Source organism: Panthera leo, chromosome B2 (assembly GCF_018350215.1).
Source record: "Panthera leo isolate Ple1 chromosome B2, P.leo_Ple1_pat1.1, whole genome shotgun sequence".
In the NCBI taxonomy this organism is placed as follows: Eukaryota; Metazoa; Chordata; class Mammalia; order Carnivora; family Felidae; genus Panthera; species Panthera leo.
In genome coordinates this window covers 43,583,282-43,602,833 of record NC_056683.1, presented here as the reverse complement: position 1 = coordinate 43,602,833, position 19,552 = coordinate 43,583,282, and the positions used below count along the sequence as shown (strand labels likewise).

At 43.6% G+C, this 19,552-nt stretch overlaps 1 protein-coding gene and 1 non-coding gene across 3 annotated transcripts in view; one reads left to right on the top strand and one right to left on the bottom strand.

Moving 5' to 3' along the window:
- Positions 1 to 9,644: 9,644 nt before the first annotated feature.
- On the bottom strand, positions 9,645 to 9,752 carry LOC122220829. Its single transcript, XR_006203006.1, has one exon. It is a non-coding gene; the product is annotated as a U6 spliceosomal RNA (small nuclear RNA).
- A 2,000-nt stretch (positions 9,753 to 11,752) lies between these two features.
- Positions 11,753 to 19,552, top strand: part of CLIC5 (chloride intracellular channel 5) — a 102,031-nt gene continuing 94,231 nt past the window's right edge. Inside the window, exon 1 of one of the 2 annotated variants that reach the window (XM_042938955.1) lies at positions 11,753 to 11,990. In XM_042938955.1, the coding sequence (XP_042794889.1) occupies positions 11,937 to 11,990 (54 nt within the window). In that variant the 5' untranslated portion in view covers positions 11,753 to 11,936. Of the gene's footprint in view, positions 11,991 to 12,483; positions 12,880 to 19,552 lie in introns of those variants that run through there. The other variant, XM_042938954.1, reaches the window with a different exon arrangement.

Below are 19,552 nucleotides of genomic sequence, written 5' to 3'. Positions count from 1 at the left end.
TTCTTTAGCATTGAAACCCAGATTCCCAGAAAGTATCTATCACATTTTATAAGTATGCGTCTATTTATTTGTTCACATGTTTGTCCTATCTCCTACCCTGTATTGCAAGGCCCACCAAGCAAGGGCTATCCACAAGTGTTTTATTCCCCAAGATACACTCAGTGTCTCCAAGAATATTTGGTGTGTAACAGGTGGTCAACAGAAACATGACGTGGAAATGATGAATTACCTCTGACCATCGCTGACTTGGTGGGAGAGGACTCATTTGGGAGGCAGCTGGTGTGGACCCAAGTGTACATCTATCTCCTACTCTGGTTACGAAAATTTTGGCAACGAGCATCTTTTCTCAATACTGTTAGGCTTATTTCGATTCTGTGTTTTTACAAACACGTTGCACCTCCTCAGCTAGAAATGGGGCGAAGAGCGGGAGCACCCCTCTGTTGTAGGCACTGTGAGCTCCTTGCAACAGAGGCTAGGGCTCACTCACACATGTATTCCCCAGCACTGAGCACAGTGCCTGGCATAGAACACGACCAAGGTATGCTTGCCGAAGTTAGCCAAAATTAGATATTTGAAGTGCTTTCTGCTTTCTCTCCAGGAGAAGGAAATTGAAACAATTCTAGACAAGCCTCTGATTTTCTGTCCATCAAGTTTTGCGGCAGTAAGGCTAATCTTCCTGGGAGATCATAAAAGATTGCACAGTTGGGAAAAATATATGACAAAAAATAGAATCAAAGCTTTTTTCCTGAATGTAGATTAAAGAGAGCCACTTGTTACAGTGCTGCAGAGATAAATTTCTTCTGTATCTGCCTAGTTATGACCAACTAATAAGGCATAGAAATGTTGTATTCTGTCTCTCTGAGATCCTAAAATAAGGAGACATATGTATACAAGGAAATAAATGGAAAGAAAAAAAAAAGACTCAAATAGAGATATGTTTTTAGACTTCTAGAGGTGCAATGGACATATATAACTGCCCCTACCTTTAGGATAGGTTATTTTTAAAATAACAATTTGGTGGGACGTCTAAGTGGTTCAGTTGGTTAAGCATCCAACTCTTTTTTTTTAATTTTTTTTAACGTTTTATTTATTTTTGAGACAGGGAGAGACACAGCATGAACAGGGGAGGGTCAGAGAGAGGGAGACACAGAATCCGAAACAAGCTCCAGACTCTGAGCTGTCAGCACAGAGCCCGACACGGGGCTCAAACTCACAGACCGAGAGATCATGACCTGAGCCGAAGTCGGGCACTCACCCGACTGAGCCACCCAGGCGCCCCAAGCGTCCAACTCTTGATTTTGGCTCAGGTCATGGTCTTACGGTTTTTGAGTTTGAGCCCTGCATCCAACTCCACGTTGGCTGACAGTGTGGAGTCTGCTTGGGATTCTCTCTCTCTCTCTCTCTCTGCATATATATATATATGTGTGAATATATACATATATATACACATATATATGTGTGAATATATACATATATATGTGTGTGTATATACATATATATATATTTTTTCCCCTCACCCCCCAATAAATAAATAAACTTTAAAAAAAAAACAATTTGGTTAGATCAATTCTACCCATTTCCAAGAAGGAATTTGCAAGGTTCTCAAAAATATTCTATGCCATTCTGGAAATAATTCCTTATGTAGCTTGAAGAGCTGACATTAGAAGAGGGAGACAGTCAGATAAAGGAGGGAGGCCATCCAGCGTGGTCAGAGTAATGACGACAGGGTATATATTCCATTCTTTACCTGGGGGCATTTCTTATTTTGTCATTTGAATGTTCCAGTAGCTGACCTTCAGCTTTCACTTGGAGCCTTTTGTCTCTCTCTCTCTCTCTCTCTCTCTCTCTCTTCTTTTTATTCATTTATTTAATTCATTAATAATAAAATAATACTAAATAGTCCTCATTCATTGAGGTCATAAAAGCAGACACTTGGGAGTCAGTGTCTTGGGGTTAAAATCCCAGCTCTAGAGTTTTCTGGTTAGCTATGCTTACTAACTAATCTGTGTGTATCAGTTTTCTCTTCTGCACAATGGAGCCATGATAGTAGCTACCTCGTGAATAGGGTTGGAGTGACGGATTAAGTGAGAAACTACCTATGAAACACAGTGCTGTCTTCTATGCATTTGTGGAGAGGCAGCTCTTTTGTTCTTTCTTTATGGGATAGTCAATATGCTGCATGAATTACACGTATTCATAAATAATATTATTTAAACTTTACATTAACTTCAGGGAAGGTACAGTTACCTCCATTTACAGAAAAAGAAATTGAGGTTTGGAAAAAGAACAAAATAAAAGAAATTGAGGTTTGGGAGGGTTGATCATCAAGGCATAAGGCTAGAAAGTGACAGAAGCCAAGTCTTGAGTTTGGAACTTTTGGATCCAAGCCCTGTGCTCTTTTCACTGTATAAGACATTCTCTGTTGAAAAATAAGATTGATGCATGGAGTCATAATTTTATGATTGTATCATTTGTCTTATTGCTTTAAATTGACACACGGAGCTTCTCTGCAACTCTGCCAATTTCTGGACGTATTTTCACTTTCATTTTGTATTTTGGCTTACAAGCCTGGAAAGACTAAATAGTGCCTATATAGAGGGTCTGGAACTTTAAAACTATGACTTATTCATCTTAGGATGCAGCCTCCTTTTTAAAAAGGCATCACTGTGCTGTTGACTCCTATCCACCTTACAAGAGCCCTGAAATCTTTTTTCTATCATGTGGACCACTAGTCACTCAACAAGTCACTCATCTAGTCACTCAAACAAGACATCAGAACTTGGGTTTCCCTTCTCCAGCTTTTGGCCCTCATTTTCTCTCTGTTGGCTTTACTCTCAATTATACTGTCTTAGCAGTGGCTACATAGCACAGGCAGCTCCAGGACCATATCCTAGTTTCTCCGTAAGTCCAACAGAAGGAAAGACTGACTCTTAGGCACATTTCTGACAAAAGCCCCAAATCTGAGCAAAGTCTGAGCTGTTTTTACTATGTCGTAATGAGGATTCATATAACGTCTTCTAAGAGTTACAAAGAAACAGCCTTAACTAGCTTTGCTAGTTAACTAGTTAACTATGTTCTCTTAACTAGAGAACATAATTACAGTTTTAAAACATGATTCTTCACAAACTACACTGTAAATGAGAATGTCATGAACGCAACACTAAGTAGCTTGCTTTGCAAGTCTATTAGAAGACCTTTTTTTTTTTTCCATTTTAAAAACAGAAAATTGGCCCCAAGTTGATCATGTGTCCATTTTGGACGAATCATAGTGCTCACAGGGAGTCAATGCTCCCATTGGCCAATCCAAGTTACCTGCCCAATCAGGAAGCTCCGCTTGAAGCTAATGGGCTGTGAATGGAACAGGTGCAGATTCCAAAGAAAGTTCAGGGTTCCTTTAACAAAAGGGCAAATGGATTCTAGTTGTCAATCATTATAACAACTCTTCACTTTTCCTTTCAGAATTCTAATCTGCTTGGTCATGGGCATTTTCCCACTTCCCTCAATTCATTCTGCTCCCACCCATGGACAAGCTGACTTCCACACCACAAGATTCCTTACCTTGCTTCTCTCCAGCCTGGATCCTCTTTAACACCATGTCCTTTTTTGATCTCTCGTCAATTGTCAAGATGGGCTTGTTGGCCAAAAGAAAATTAGCTGTGTGTATAAAAGTAATATGGGTCAACATATTTTGGGGATTTTGTTACAAATGATGTATTTGAATTATTATTAATTATGTATTTTGAATTATGTATTTATCCTGGATCTGGCCCAAGGTTTTTAAAAATATACTTATGTAATAGTTGTATTTTAATGTGATCTTGCTGTGACTAAAGTATGAACTTTGCCATTAAGTGAGACAATTACCAGAGCAATAAATCTTGCCAAAAATTCATGGTGATGCAACAGAACATGACCTCAGATCACTTTTCCCTGGCCTCTTGTCTCCCACAGCTTTCCTTTCTCTAGGGGCTCCGTATTTTTTTATTTTTCATGAACCACATTTTGGTCCCTGCTTCTTTTTTCAGCTTGTCTCTGGTGTCTCTTGGGTTAAGCAGAGTGAAGAGGGATTCTAGAATCCCCAAATCTAGCCATTTCTTATCCAAAACCAGTTATTCACTGACTGCAATTCAGGAAGCAATTTCTAAGTCTCTAACATCATCCCAGCCTCCTCCAAATCCATCCTGCTTCTCACGTACAGTAAAGCATGCTGGTTAATAAAATGGGCTTTCACAATGGAGAGACCTGGGTCAGAATACCAGCTGTGTTGTTTATTATTATCTGTGTGATCTTGGACAAGTTACTTAATCTTTTTAAGTCTTTGCTTCCTCATTTGTGAAATGGGACTGATAGCACCTGTCTCACAGGGTTATTTATAGAGATGAAGAGAGCTCATAAGAGATTCAGAGCTTCAGGCACATGGTGGGCCCTTGGTAAATGTTAACTATTATTATTATTACAAACTCTTTTCCATGTTTTACTTCAAAATTAGAATCTTTACAAACCCCCCCGCATTGTAATGACCATTTTAGTGATGTCAGCCTTTGAGTTAATATAAGTAAGGGCAGACTCTCTAGTGGAGGAGGAGGCTGCGAAAGAAAGTTCCAGTTATTCATTAATTCATTCCACCAACAACTATTTTCTTGAGCATGTACACTTGTACTTGAATTATCAACAGTTTGTTTGATAAGTGGTTTTTGTTTGTTTAAAAGTTTATAGCAGGGAACTGTTATGTTCTGAGGGTCATGCAAAAGAGACATAAAACTGCATTCCTGTCCTCAAGGGGACTTTACTTTTGTGGAAAAGTCCTGACTCAATCCATGAAGGAATAATGCAGGAGCAAAGACTGCTTATCATCAGGAGGTGATGTGCACAATGCGTGTTCTTAGAGGGTTCTAGAAAGCATATGAGCAGTGCTCCCCAAAACCCTGGTGGAGAGAATGAGTATGGGTGAATCAGTGGGATGAGTGAAGGTTGTCGACAAGGACCCCTGGCTTCAGTCCAGCCCACTCCCAGGCTCTCCCCGGGAGTCTGTAGGCCGACTGCGGTGGGGACAGAGATTACTGGTAATGTTAGGCACGCCCAAGATCACATTAGTTTATAAAGGGATAGATAGAACTAGCAACCCACCCTAATCCCCCTCACAGCCCAACCAGTGACTTCATGGGATTGTAACTCCTCCAGGACTCACCTCCTCTTGTCTACACCCACCTGGTCCCCTCACAGAGACACGATGTAATTGATGCTCCTGCAGCTGCCATCAAAACCTACTTGTCCCCTCAGCTTGAACCTCAAGCTCTTGGGATTGTCTGAGAGATTCTCCGTGAAGAACGTAAGAGTGGAACAATCTAATTCTCACAGAAGTAGCTGCTACCCTGGGCAGACTGAGTGGGTTCGAGTGAATATCATTAGGTACGTAAAAGTTGGAGCTTATATCTACTGACGTTCTTCTACTCTGGCACTGGGCAAGGTGAACATTTCTACCAAATCTTCCTAAAAGGATCATCATTATTTCATACTGAATGTCCTTTTACCACAGACACGCACTCGCTCTCAGTCTAAATATGCTTATTTTGTTGTTTCATTTTTTATTTCAATGAAAGTTCTTTCTATTTTACTGAATGACTATACTTAGGAGCACCAGGTCTCATGGAACAGAGAGCCGTTTCATACATCTGAAGTCAACGGTAAGATGAGATCTGAGACTAAGGATTTGAAGCAAAGAATGTGTGGAAAGGGGATGTAAAAATAAAATCTAGTAGTTTTACCTTTTTCTGCAGTTTTTAAGAATCTTGATCATTTAGGGACAGCTGGGTGGCTCAGTCGGTTGAGCGTCCTACTTTGGCTCAGGTCATGATCTCACAGTCCGTGAATTCGAGTCCTGCATCCAGCTCTGTGCTGACAGCTCGGAGCCTGGAGCCTGCTTCGGATTCTGTGTCTCCCCCTCTCTGCCCCTCCCCTGCTCATGCGCTCTCTCTCTCTCTCTCTCTCTCTGTCAAAAATAAATAAAAACATTAAAAAGAAAAGAATCTTGATCATTTAAAAATTTACCTACAGAAAATTCTCTTTTTTGGTTTAGAGCTCTGTATGTTTTCATGCATGCAGAAACATCTATAACCACCACCACGGACAGGATACAGAATAGTTCCATCACCTGAAAATATTCCCTTGTGCTACCCTTTGGTAGTCCCCCACCCCTCTGCAATCCTGTCAGCCATTGATTTGCTCTCCATCACTATAATGTTGCCTTCCCAGAATGTCATACAAGTGGGACCATTCAGTATGCAATCTTTTGAGACTGGCTTCTCTGACTTGGTACATACAGCTGAAATTCATCCGTGTTTTGGAGGTATTCATTCTTTTTAATGGCTAAGTGGTATATCATTGTATGGATGTACCACAATTTTTTTTTTATTCATTTAGCTATCGAGGGGCATTTAGGTTGTCTCCAGTTTGCACCAATTATAAATTCTGCTATGCACATTCATGTACAGGCTTTTGTGAGAACCGAAGTTTTCATCTCTCTAGGATGATATCCAGGAGATGACGAGCGAGTCTTATGGTTAACATATATTTGACTTTACACGGAATTGCCAAAGTGTTTTGTCAGAATGACTGTACAATTCTGCCTTCTCACTGACAATGTACAAGAATTCCAGTTGTTCTGTATCCTTGCTACCACATGAGGTTATCACGTGTATATATTTTTTACCATTCTGATAGGTATACTGTGGTATCATTGTATTTATTTCTATTTCTCTGCTGAATCATGACATTTATCATCTTTTCATGTGCTGATTTGCCATTGGCATGTCTTCTCTGGGGATATGTCTGTTCAGATTCTTTTTGCCAAATAAAAACAACTTTTTTTTAATGTTTATTTTTGAGAGTGCGAGAACGTGAGTGGGGGAGGGGTAGACAGAGGGGGACATAGGATCTGAAGCGGGCTCTGTGCTGACAGCAGAGAGCCCTATGCAGGATCATGACCTGAGCTGAGGTCGGACACTTAACCCACTAAGCCACCCAGGTGCCCCTCTTTTTGCCAATTTTTAATTGGGTTGTTTGTTTTCTTATCTTTGAGTTGTGAAAATTCTTTACAAATTCTGGATACAAGATCTTTATTTCCTCCTTTTCTTACTTCTGGAAGAGATTGTGTAGAATTGCTATGATTTCAGGGCGCCTGGGTGGCTCAGTCGGTTGAGCGTCTGACTTCGGCTCAGGTCATGATCTCACAGCTCGTGAGTTCAAGCCCCGTGTCGGGCTCTGTGCTGAGAGCTCAGAGCCTGGAGCCTGCTTCAGGTTCTGTCTCCCTGTCTCTCTGCCCCTAACCCACTTGCATTCTGTCTCTGTCTCTCTCAGAAATAAATAAACATTAAAAAAAAAAAAGAATCGCTATGATTTCTTTCTTAAAGATTTGGTTGAATCCATTAATAAAGACATCTGGGCCTGGGAGTTTTTTGAGTTTTGGTAGGGGTTTTTTGGGAAGATTTTCAACTATGAATTCAATATCTTTAGTGTATATGGGACTATTCAGGTTATCTCCTATTTCTTTTTTTTTTTGATTACAATGTTTTTTATTTTATTTACTTTTATTATTATTTTTAAATATAATTTATTGTCAAGTTAGCTAACATACAGAGTATACGGTGTGCTCTTGGCTTCGAGAGTAGATTCCCATGATTCATGACTTACATACAATGTCCAGGGCTCATCCCAACAAGTGCCCTCCTCAATGCCCATCACCCATTTTCCCCTCCCGTCCCCACCAATCCTCAGTTTGTTCTCTGTATTTAAGAGTTTCTTATGGTTTAGAGTTATCTCCTACTTCTTGAATGAGTTTTGTGTCTTTTAAGATTTGGTTCTTTTCATTTAAGTATCTAATTTACATGCAAAAAGTTGCCTATATTGTTCCTTTATTACCTTCTCCTGATTGTGAAGTTTGCATTCCTAGCCGTCTTTCACACCTGATACTGATAAAATACACCTTCTCTCTTTTTCTCTTGGCAAATCCAGAGACAAATTTATTAATTCTATTGATCTTTTACAAGAACTAGCTTCTGGTTTCACTGATTTTCTCCATTGTTTTATCTTGTTTCAATTTCATTTTTTTTTCTTATATTTATTTTATTCCTTGTTGCTTTAGGGTTAGCTGGTTTCTTAAGGTACACGCTTAGATTTGAGATCTTTATTCCCTTCCTAAATAAGCATTTCAAATATAAATTTCTTTCTAGGAACTGCTTTAGCTACATCCCACAAATTTTGATACATTGTGTGTTCCTTTACATTCGGATCAAAATATTTTATAATTATCCTTCAGGCTTCTTTATTAACCAATGAATTTCTGAAAGTGAATTGCTTTATTTCCCAATATTTAGAGGTTTTCCAGAAACATTTTTTATTGATGTAATTGGTTCTATTATAGTCAGAGATTATATTTGTATTGTTTCATTCTTTTACATGTAATGTTTGTTTTGTGATACAGAATATGGTTTATTTTGGTGACTATTCCATGCGTACTTGAAAACAGTGTGGGTTCTGTTGTTATTTTTTTTTAATTTTTTTTTAACGTTTATTTATTTTTGAGACAGAGAGAGACAGAGCATGAACGGGGGAGGGTCAGAGAGAGGGAGACACAGAATCCGAAACAGGCTCTGGGCTCTGAGCTGTCAGCACAGGGGCCCGATGCGGGGCTCGAACTCACGGACCGCGAGATCGTGACCTGAGCCGAAGTGGGCGCTCAACCGACTGAGCCACCCAGGCGCCCCAGTTCTGTTGTTATTTAGATGGGATATTCTATAAAAGTTCATTTGGCCAAATTGGTTGTAGTACTGTTTCAGTCTTCTATATTCTTAGTGATTTTTTTTTTTGTCTATTTGTGCTATCAATTACTAAGAAAAAAATTTTGTAGTCTCCAACTATATTCGTGTATTTGTTTCTTCCTTCAGTTCTGTCAGCTTTGCTTCACATATTTTGAAAGTTTTTTATTTGGTACGTATACACTTAGAGTTGTTATATCTTCTTGATGGGTTGACTCATCATTGTGTAATATCCAACTTTATCGCTGATAATTTCCTTGTTCTGGGGTCTATTTTGTCAGATATGAATATAACCACTAACTTTCTTTTGATTAGTGCTTGCATGGTATTTTTTTCCATCCTTTTCCTTATAATTATCTGTATCATTATGCTTGAAGTGAGATTCTGTAACATTGTAGAGCTGAGTATCTTTTAAAATCCAATCCAACAATCTCCAGCTTTTAATTGATGTGTTTAGATCATTTTTATTTAGTGTAAATATTCATATGGTTGGATTTAGGTGTGCCGTCTAACAGTAAGTTTTATGTTTGTTCTCTTTGTCCCCCCATCAAGCCTATTAGATTATTTGAAAATTTCTTCCCATTCCATTTTGATTTACCTATTGGCTTTTTACTACATTTCTTTATATAACTTTTATAGTTGTTGCTTTAGGAGTGGTTATGACATACATACCTAACTTTTCTCAGTCTGCCTAGAGGTCATAGTTTGCCACTTGAAGAAACCTTACCACTATGTAAATCCCTTTACCTTCACCTTTATGCCATATCATTTGAGTCTGAATATATTTAAAACCCCGTAAGACATGTGATAATTTTTGCTTTCAACAATCATACAAATGTATGGATGTTACACAGACTTACATGCTAGCCTTGCATTGGGGCCATGCTAATTTTCTCTGTACTGTTCCAATTTTAGTATATGTGCAGCCAAAGTGAGCACTAAATATGTCTTTGAAGTGCTTTCCTGGTAAATAGTTACCCAAAGCTTGCACTAACTGTGTGAAACTATGATTATCAGAAGTAGTGTATGATCAAGGAAGTGTTTTTCTCTGGACAATGCTGGAATAGACTCTAACCAATTATGATTTGACATTAAAGGGTACAAAACAAAGATTTTTTTTATCTTGAGTGAAAGCAGAATGTGGACTTAAAAACTAGAAATATGCACAAAGGTACTTCATCACCAACGCTGACTTGTGTGTGTGTGTGTGTGTGTGTGTGTGTGTGGCAACATGAAGATTTAGAATATCAAAACTATCAGTTGTCTGTAGGGATGTCCAAATGGAAGGTATTATCTAGAGATTAAAAGGGAACTGGTTCATTTCCAATAAGCAGTAAGCAGTAGATGTTTAGAGAAAACAAAATGGAAGCCAACTCTGCTAGGCTGGAAGTCAGGAAAGTGGAGGTCACACCATACATTGTTTAGATCATAGCCAAGAACATGATCACACGTGTAAAGCATTTTTCATCTAAAGAAAAAAAAAAACCCTCAAGGGCATTTCACGCATATAATTTTATTTACCTCTGCCACATCGCTATTGCAAATATTGTCTGCAGTCCAGAGCAGGAAGTGATGAGTCTGTGCAGCATGCAGTGAAGGTATGCAGTCATTGGCTCAGAATGTACGAGCTGTGAAGGTGACTGTTTCTCTAAAGGCTTTGGTGATGTAAGCCTGAAACCAAGGAGGAGGAGAGCAATTAGACCTCACCTTGATTAAGCTGTAGTGTATTGTGAGGGCTTGCAAGTTGGGCTTGGCGACTTCAGTGAAAAGGAACATTTGTACTTGTGGTTTCTGGGGAAATGGCCTGCCATAAAGGGTGGTCAGGGTACCCTGCCATCTTCTCTGCCTGTCAGGTGCCTGGCCATTCAGGAAGATTCAGCGGAGTGCCTTCTGCTTTATGAGGCCTTTCTGTCTACCCACTCCCACTGTGGTGAATAATCTGTCTACATGCTGATTTATGGAGCCCAATTCATGTGACAGCCTTAGTCTTCCTTCCATGTGACTATTATCCTGAAATGGAACTTAATCTCCATTCAGACCAGGACAGTGTCTTTGTTTCTTCAGAATGACTTACCCAGCATGCACTAAATTTGAGAGAGGCAGTTAGTAGAGTAGTTGGGAGCAGAGGCTCAGTCTTTCTGCGTTCAAATCTGCCATTTTCTAGTTGAATGACTAGAGGCAAGTTACTTAAATACTTTAAACCTGTTTCCCCCTTTGGAACACTGGGATAATAACACTAACTGTAAAGATGAAACAAGTTAAGATCTCCAGTGCTTTTTTTTGTCTGGTACGTAACAAGTATTATTAGTTATTTTTATTATTAAGGGATTACTTTTTCTTACAAAGCTGTGAAATAAATGCATTATTTGTGAGCAAGGCAAGAGAGAGCAGCAACAGGATTAGCTAGAGAGAAGGCAGAGAAAACAAATGAAAGTTGACCAGATTTCAGATGCAAAAGATTTTGTACCTATTTTTAAAATAAATGAAAGGTGGGAACATACATTGGTACAACCCCTTTGGCAGTGTCTATTCAAGAACATTCTTGTACGCTATAACTTATAAATTCCACTCCTAAGGATATACCCAACAGAAAAGTGTCCATGTTATCACCAAAGAATGTTTGATAGAATGTTCATAGCAGCAGTATCTACAGTAGTCATCAACTGGAAACCATGCAAATGTCCATCAACCAAAAATACGGATGTTAAGTTGTGGCAATGAAAATGAATGATTTACAACTACACACAACAGAATGGATGAATGTCACAAATGTAATGGTGTGCAAAAGATGCCAAACATCAAGAGTATATATACTGTATTTACTGTAAGATTCCGGACAAGTGCTGTTACACGTCAAGATAATGTTTACTCTGGCGGAAGAGAGGGGTGGAGGGGGAGGAAAGGAAGAGAAGAGAGACCAAAAGGAGCTTCTGGGGGTGTAGTTAGTATTTTAATTCTTCATCTGGCGTTCCATGGGTGAGTTCAGTTCATTGAACTGGACATTTGTGATACGTGCATTTTTCCATATGTGCATCATACTTCACTACAAAACAGAGAACGAAATTTGACTAGGAAAGAAAGGAATGAAAAGAAGAGACAAGAGAAGAAAGTGGGAAAAAAAGTATGCCTAGAAGATCAGCAAGACGCGGGTGCTCGGCTCCGGCTGCCCCTGACCAGGTTGGCTCACCCCTCTACCTTAGACATGAGCCCTGCCCACCCCCACCCCATGTCCTACCCCATTTGCCCAGCTCCAGGATGGCTCCTCATAGGGGTCCTTTCTTTCCTTGCCCCCTCTCCACAGCTCCTCCCCACTCTGAGCACGGCTAAGGCAGGAAGGGGCTTTCCGAGTGGGTAACGCCAATAATCGAGTAACTTGGACGAGCTAAAGCATCGTTAATGACACATAAGACTTAAAGCCATCTTTTCTCCCCTCTCTTTTCCCGTTCGCTTGGACTCCCTCTCCCTCCCTTTACCTTTCCCATAAGGTCCCCGGGGCCTCGTAGGCGGTGCCAGCCCGGGTCGGCCGCGACTGCCTCCGGTCCAGCGGGGCCGGGGCGGCGGGGCAGGGGGCGGGGGCCGGGGCCAGGGCAGAGGCCGCGCTCGCCGGGCGCCCCTCCCGCCCAGCCCCGCCCGGGCTGACCCCGCCCCGCGGCCTCCGGCTATTTTGGGCGCGTTGGCGGCGACGCGGGGATCGCTGACTGGAGCGGATCCTGTGACACCTCCCTGCAGCCCGGCACTTGTTGCTCCGGGGACCTGCTGCCATCCTTGAACCCACCTTTCCCCTCTCCTCCTTTGCATGTGATCTCTCGGGACATTTGATCTGTCAGACACTGCGGTTCCCGGCTTGAGAAATAGATCCGATAATAATAATAATAATAATAATAATAATAGCCGCTCTCAAGGAGGGCCCCGCAGAGCAGGAGCAGGAGCGCAGAGCGCTGGCTCAGGCGCCGCAGAGGTGGCGCCTCCCCGCCCCGGGACGCTGGCCCCGGGCGCCGACGGCATGACAGACTCGGCGACAGCTAACGGGGACGACAGGGACCCCGAGATCGAACTCTTCGTGAAGGTAGGTCGGCGTCCCTGCGCCCGCCGCACCTGTCGCGCCTGCAGTCGGGCTCCCGGCTGCGCGGGCTCACGTGCCTGGGCGCGGACAGAGCCGGGACGCTGGACCCTCCCCAGGGAGGACAACCCAGCCCCAGCGATCCCTTGGGTGGCCTTCCTGCGAGCCAGAGAGCCTCGCTTCGGGGCTCCCGGCTGCTGTGGAGTCAGGTGCAATCTTGCAGGTGGCTGTCTTCTTGGAGAGTTGGCCGGCCGTTTGTCAGATCCGCTGTAGAGCAAGCGGGTCGCCGCTACAGGTCCCTGCCCGGTGCGATTCTGGCTAGTCCTTAAGGGCCATCTCAAGGTATAGGGAGGTGGCCGGAACCTGCCTGGAGCCGTGAGCGTGCCTCTAAAATTGGGTGGGAGAGAGGGCTAAGAGAGGGAAGGGAAGAAAAGGAAACATTGCCGATCCGGACAATTATCTTTGGCAAAATAAAAATAACAGTTCTTCAAATGTCTTTTCTCTCTTTTGCTGAGAGCTACTAAAAAAAAAAAAAAAAGCAAAGGAAACAAAGGTGTTTCTTGCTTTGTGACCTGCAAAGCAGAAAACAAACACTCCATTGGCCAACATTACTATTATTGTCATAATCATGGTTCTGCAGGGGAGTATCAGGAAATGCCAAGGTTTGGCAAACAAACAAACAAAGAAAACCAACAACAACTACAAAAAAACCCCCGGTCAACTTGGGGCAGGCTGGGATGGAGGGGCACAGTGCACAAACTGACTTCAGTCGCCTCGCTCCCTGGGCAGAAACAATCTACCCTCCAAACGGCTGTATTTCATTTGCAACCTGTAGGAGGCAAAGCATGGAGGCGGAGGAGGCGGCGTTTCCCGGTCCGCGGGTGGTGCGGTGTAAGAAAGAAACATTTGATCTGTCCTCGCTGTGGCGGGCTCACCGCAGAAGCCGGGAAACCTGAGGCGGCCGGAGAGCGGCCTCCTGGGCGGTGCGGGGAGAGTCGCCAGGCTTGGGGGGAGGGGAGTGCGCTGGCGGCGTGAGAGCCAAGGCGGGGGGGGGAGGGAGGGGCGCGGGAAATAGCCTTCAAATGCAAAGTTTCCCAGGAAAGGCACAGGTGAGTGAGGAGAGGAGAGTTCCTTGGTGCCTTTCAGGAGTCTCCCCGCTGAATTGAAAAGACCTATATATCTGCGATGGGAAAGATATTGTTTTGAGCAAATTGCCCTTATCTCCAAGCTGATGAGAGATTTTCACCAAAAAAGGATAAGATCTGCATAAACCTTGACAGCAACCCTTTGGTCTTTGGTATCTTTTGATGCCTAAAACCGAACAGAACAATCCCCAAACCTCCATCAGGTTACGACTTGGTAAGTGGTCCTCCCCAGTTGGCCCTAGCGTACCACAAAGGTCTGTTAAATATTTTTTGGCTAGGTGTTACCTTCTTTGGGTTTATTTTTCAAAATAATCCATAGAAATTATGCCTGTCATTTGCTTTGCTGAACCTGTTTGTCTCCCCTCAGGTGTGGCTTCTGTCTCCCTCATTTGGTATCTGGGTCCCCTCTGGGCAGGATTACCAGGTCCTTTGGCAGACCCAGATAGCGAAAGAGGTCGCGTCCTCTCCAGAGCTGGGCCCTGTTGGACCAAGGGCCAGGAGTGGGCGCCCTGAACCTCACCATCCAATCCTGTGGCCTAGGGAAGGGAATGAACAGGGAGAGCTTTAACAAAGCCAGGAGGCTCACGGCTCTCCCTGAAGAAAGCTATTCTAGGACTTTCTCAGATTTCCTGGGAGCAGGTAGTTTCATAGTGTCAAGTTCCTGAAAGCTATTTGAAACACAAATTGACTCTTTAGAGTCAGAGGAGCCCTTTGACCCACTACTAGGCACGGAGACCAATTCTGCCTGCACCTTGGGAACTTCGTGTTGGCAGCTTTGAAGGTTTTTTCCACGTATACAAAAAGCTCACTGCACAGCCCTCAGTGCCCCCAAAAGAATTCTAAAATGCCTGTGTTGTTATTTGTTTTGCCCCTAAAGGAAGGCAATCCATGAGAACCAGGCAGGCCTTCATGATTAGCTCAAAAACCGGACTGATGGGAGAAAAAAAAAATCAGGAAAGCTCTTGATTTTTCCCCCTTCTTTTTTGCAATTCTGGTTTGTAGTTATCATTTATAGGGAGCAGCAAAGGCTGAAAAATGATTGTGAAATCAAGATCCTGTCCAGGTGATGATTGGTTTTATTTTAGGGAAACAATGTCCTGAGTTCCAGAATCAATTTACAGAATTGACATTTCTCTGAGCTCTGTGATTCTTATGAAGAAAGGCCTTCTTGTGGAGGGTGTCCGGTGCCTGAGGTCCTTCCAGCAAGGCAGGATAGGTTGGTTTCTAGGAAGCCTCTCGGTCAGGCTGGGGCCCACCCAGAATCCTATGTGTCATCTTCAACAACTTTCTGGAAGGGACCTTCTCTCCACTGGGCCTGTCCACTGGGTGCATCATTCAAAACCTGGGTCGCCCAGGGAGTTTCAAGGACACATGATTCTAGCCCACATCAACTGATTATCATCTGTTAACTATTACTGCTGCAGATAATAATAAGAATAATGATGATAATAATAATAATAAATGGTAGCATTTTAGGATTTATGAAGCACATTCAAATACCTTATCCTGTTGGATCCCCAGCATCCTGTTTATGAGCCTTGGTTCCCTCGCGTGAAAAATGAAGAGAACGAAAAAAAAGTGACTCACGGGGACCTCGTGAGACTTAGCTGCTGTGAGAGCACTCAGTGAGCCACAGTTTGCTTTCTGTGTAACAACCCAGGGAAGTAAGAATGATGATTCCACCTGTTTTATGGTTGAACACGCCTGGTCACATTCAGATCCAGGCCTCCTATGTAGCAGTTTGGACTCTGAATTTCTCTTTCTTTTCCAAATACCCATGTTAGGCCTTGTACCTGGTTTTGCTGAGTTAAGCTCTTGAGGGCCATCCAAGAGGACAATTCATTGATACTTAACTAATGCATTCTAATGTAGTCATAGAATGCAGCCAAGGAGTTTGCTCTCCTTGCTCTGTACTCCTTGCAGAGAACATTGTAGTAGTGACTTTTAGGAGATTATCTCCCTCACACTTTTAATTTCTTCAACAATAAGAAAGCTTTGAGTAAATCAGCTCTGATCTAATGTTTCATAACCCCCATGGGCGGGACAGAGGTTTGGAGAGACAGGACATGAGATCGAGTCTTGTTTTGCTTTTAATTGGCTGATGACTGAACAAATTCCTTAACTTCTTTTTTTTTTTTTAATGTTTATTTATTTATTTTGAGACAGACAGAGCATGACGGGAGCGGGGGGTGGTGGGCAGAGAGAGAGTGAGACACAGAATTGGAAGCAGGCTCCAGGCTCTGAGCTGTCAGCACAGAGCCCGATGCGGGGCTTGAACCCAAGAACCGTGAGATTATGACCTGAGCCAAAGTCGGATGCTTAACCAACTGCGCCACCCAGGAGCCTCCAAATTCCTTAACTTCTATGAGCCTTAGTAGCCTCTTTTAAAAACAAGAGGATGGTCATAAATAAGGTGATCATATCATGTATTGTTCCGACAAAGACACTTGGTTGGAGAGTGAAAGGGGGTGCTATGAATAATTGGGCTAGGACAAGAATTGTTCGGGGTAGATCAAGATGTGTGGCCACTCGGTTATGAAAATACTTTCACCACAGACTTGCTGTGAGGACTCCACAGGAGCAAATAGGTGAAAGCACTTCGTAAATGAAAAGGGCTATAAACACACATAAGTAAAATAATGATATGAATTCCATGTCAGATAAAACCTTTCCTGATCTGCAGGCCCCTGATTTGCCTTAAGGAACAAAAGCTTGGCTGCTTCCTCACTTGCAGGGCTATTTCAAGACTAAATGAGATCACACACAGCTTGGACTTTGATCATAAGGAAGACAGCAGGTTAAATTGACAGTGGCAGTGAGTGTGGTTTATAGAATGAAGAAAGAGCAAGGAAGTAAAAGCAAAACAGAAAGTGGTTCTGGGAAAACAAACACAGGATGTGCTGAGTAGGTTAGATCAAGACATTCCTCCCATCTGCATTGATGCCTTCTCACCTACTCTCATCCTTAGACCCCCAAAAGTAGAAAACCACTAAGGTGGTTAGACCAATTTGCTACAAATGTCTCTTGGTGCCAGGGTGGTGAATTTCAATAGAGACTGGTGGTTCTCAACTTTGGCTACATATTCAGGTTGTTTGGGAAGCTGTAAAAACTCCCTATGCCAGGCTACTCCCTGGTCAATTACATGGATGTCTCTGTAGGGGCGTGGGACCCAGAAGCAGTATTTTTACCCCCACCCCCAGGCGAGTCCAGGGTGCAGCTTTGGTACAGAGTCACTGAGTCATGATCAGAGGCAAGTTTGACTGCAGGCAGCTTTTGTCACTCTGAAATAGGTGGCCTCACAAGTGCGGATTAATGTCCAGAATTTGTAACAGCCTCAGGGCATCGTGATCAGGAGTGATGTTGATAGAGAGCTCGCACCCAATCTGCGCTCGGTTAACAGATGCTGACGGACTATAAAGCCCTCTCCACAGGACTCCAGAACAATCAGTGCATGGGGTCTAGTCAAATAAGCCTCAGTTCAGCGTGGGGGAAATAAAACGGCATCCTGCTGATTGTCTGATGGAAATGACTAGTTGTTTTATTTATTGAGTGATCCAGAAGGCTCTTGACAGTGGTGCAGAGCACAAGTCAAGTCATGGTAACCCATAGTACAGTCATCTGACTTCCAGAACAGACAGGATCACATGTTGTGACATTCCCTCTCAGATCCCTGCGGCCCACTGGCTGCCCGGTCACCTTGGGCACCTTGCCTGAGCAGGGGATCATTAGGTTTTGACATCCCCTTCATCCTCTTAAGCAGCTGTTTTTCTTTTCCGCTACTCCAGGTTTGGGTCTGAGGTCAATAATCCAGTGCACACATTCACCTGCCCTGCTGTGTCCATGAGTACATCTTTTCCGGAAACGCATCCATGGGAGTGCTAGGGTCAGAGGTCAACTGGCGTATGCCTCAGGCCCCGTGGCAGATGGTGGGGGTGAGGGTTGTGGGTCTGCAGAAGCGAAGTCCATTCAGCTCCTGCCTCCCTGCCCGCTTGCTTGCGTTGTTTTTCTAGGTTGCCTGGCTCCCCTCCCTTCCCCCCAGCCCCGCCCCTCCCCGGGGCAAAGACTCCATCAATTTTGACAGTCAGGTAAAAACCTTTTCATCTTGATTCCTTTTGAGTTGCCAGGTGCTGGGCCCCTGTTGGTGGCGGCAGGAGGTGTGTTGGAGGAATTGCTGGCTTTGGGGTCAGGCCGTGGGCTCCCAGCCATGCCGGCTAGGACAGGCTGCTGTGGCTCCCTGTGCCACAGTTGTTTTTTTGTTTGTTTTGTTTTTTGTTGTTGTTCTTGTTTTGTTTTGTTTTGTTTTAACCAGGGCAATACTGATGAAGGTAGTACATATTTTGTAGAGTTGGTGTGAGCATTGAATGAGCTGTGCGTGAATTGGGGCAAAAACGTAGCTTCTTCCGCTACAGCGTCCTTGGTGAGAAGCCAAGCCCATGAGCTCTCCTACCCTGGTGTATCCGAGAAGCCACAGACTCAGTCCTACCTGCTTCTGCCTCGCTGCTGGAGCTGGGTACAAACGTCACTGGATCTGATTGCCTCTGTGAAGTGCTGCTCTGTGTCCCCAGAGGCCGCTGTCTGCAGTTATGTGGTTGGCCTGGCCACAGGGTGTGTGCAGATCCCTCACCAGTGGTTGGGCTTCTGGAGCTCAGTGGAAGTTGATTCCTCCCCATCAGTTGCTCACTCATCCAAGGGAACTCCCACGTTAGCCCTGGGGGCTGGGTCAGGATGCATCAAACCCTTGGGGGGGGGGTGCGCCGAGGGGGGGATGGGGGCATCACAGGCCTCTTGTGGGGATGTTATTTTAGGGGCGTCATTCTCTTTCCAGTCACTGGGCTTTGGCTCACCGGGAACATGCCTATACCTTTAACCCTTAGGATGAGAAAGAAGGCTCTAGAGTCTCTGACCTTTGGTTTCAGGAGGACCCCCCCCTCCACCCCAGCAACCTTCCAGCTCTGAGTAGCCATAGCTGCTCTTCTAGAAAATATACACGCGTGTCTACGTGTATTATCTATCTGCACAATACAAGCGACGTAATAGACTCTCGATATCTGGTATTTTTAAAAATTATTACCCAGGAGACATCCTTATCTGTCTTTGTCATCAAGGCTGGAGGACTAGAAATCGTGAAGGAGCAAAGTGGGTAAGCGTGGCTTTCCTGAAGATGTGGGTCAGTGATCAAAAGATTCTCTGTCTACCCAGGGCATCCTAGACCTGACTCTGCTTACATTCTGAAGGGTCAGCTCCAACCACGGGGAAATCTGTCTGCCAGCTCCCTGATGGAGAATCTACTTTGGAAACACATACATGTAGTGAAGTAATAGCTTAGTTCTGAGATGGGAAATTCTTTCAGGATAAATAAGATAGAGAGCCTGTTGTCAGAAACTAAATGAATCTTTTCTGGGAAGAAGAAATGGAGTTTTAACTTCTACCAGCACCCTCTCGCTCTGCTTCCGTGGGAAGATTCTTTGAACTGCATGTGTCGTAGCCCTCACGGTGAACAATAGCTGGGCCAGTGGCGCTCGGTTTGGGGATGT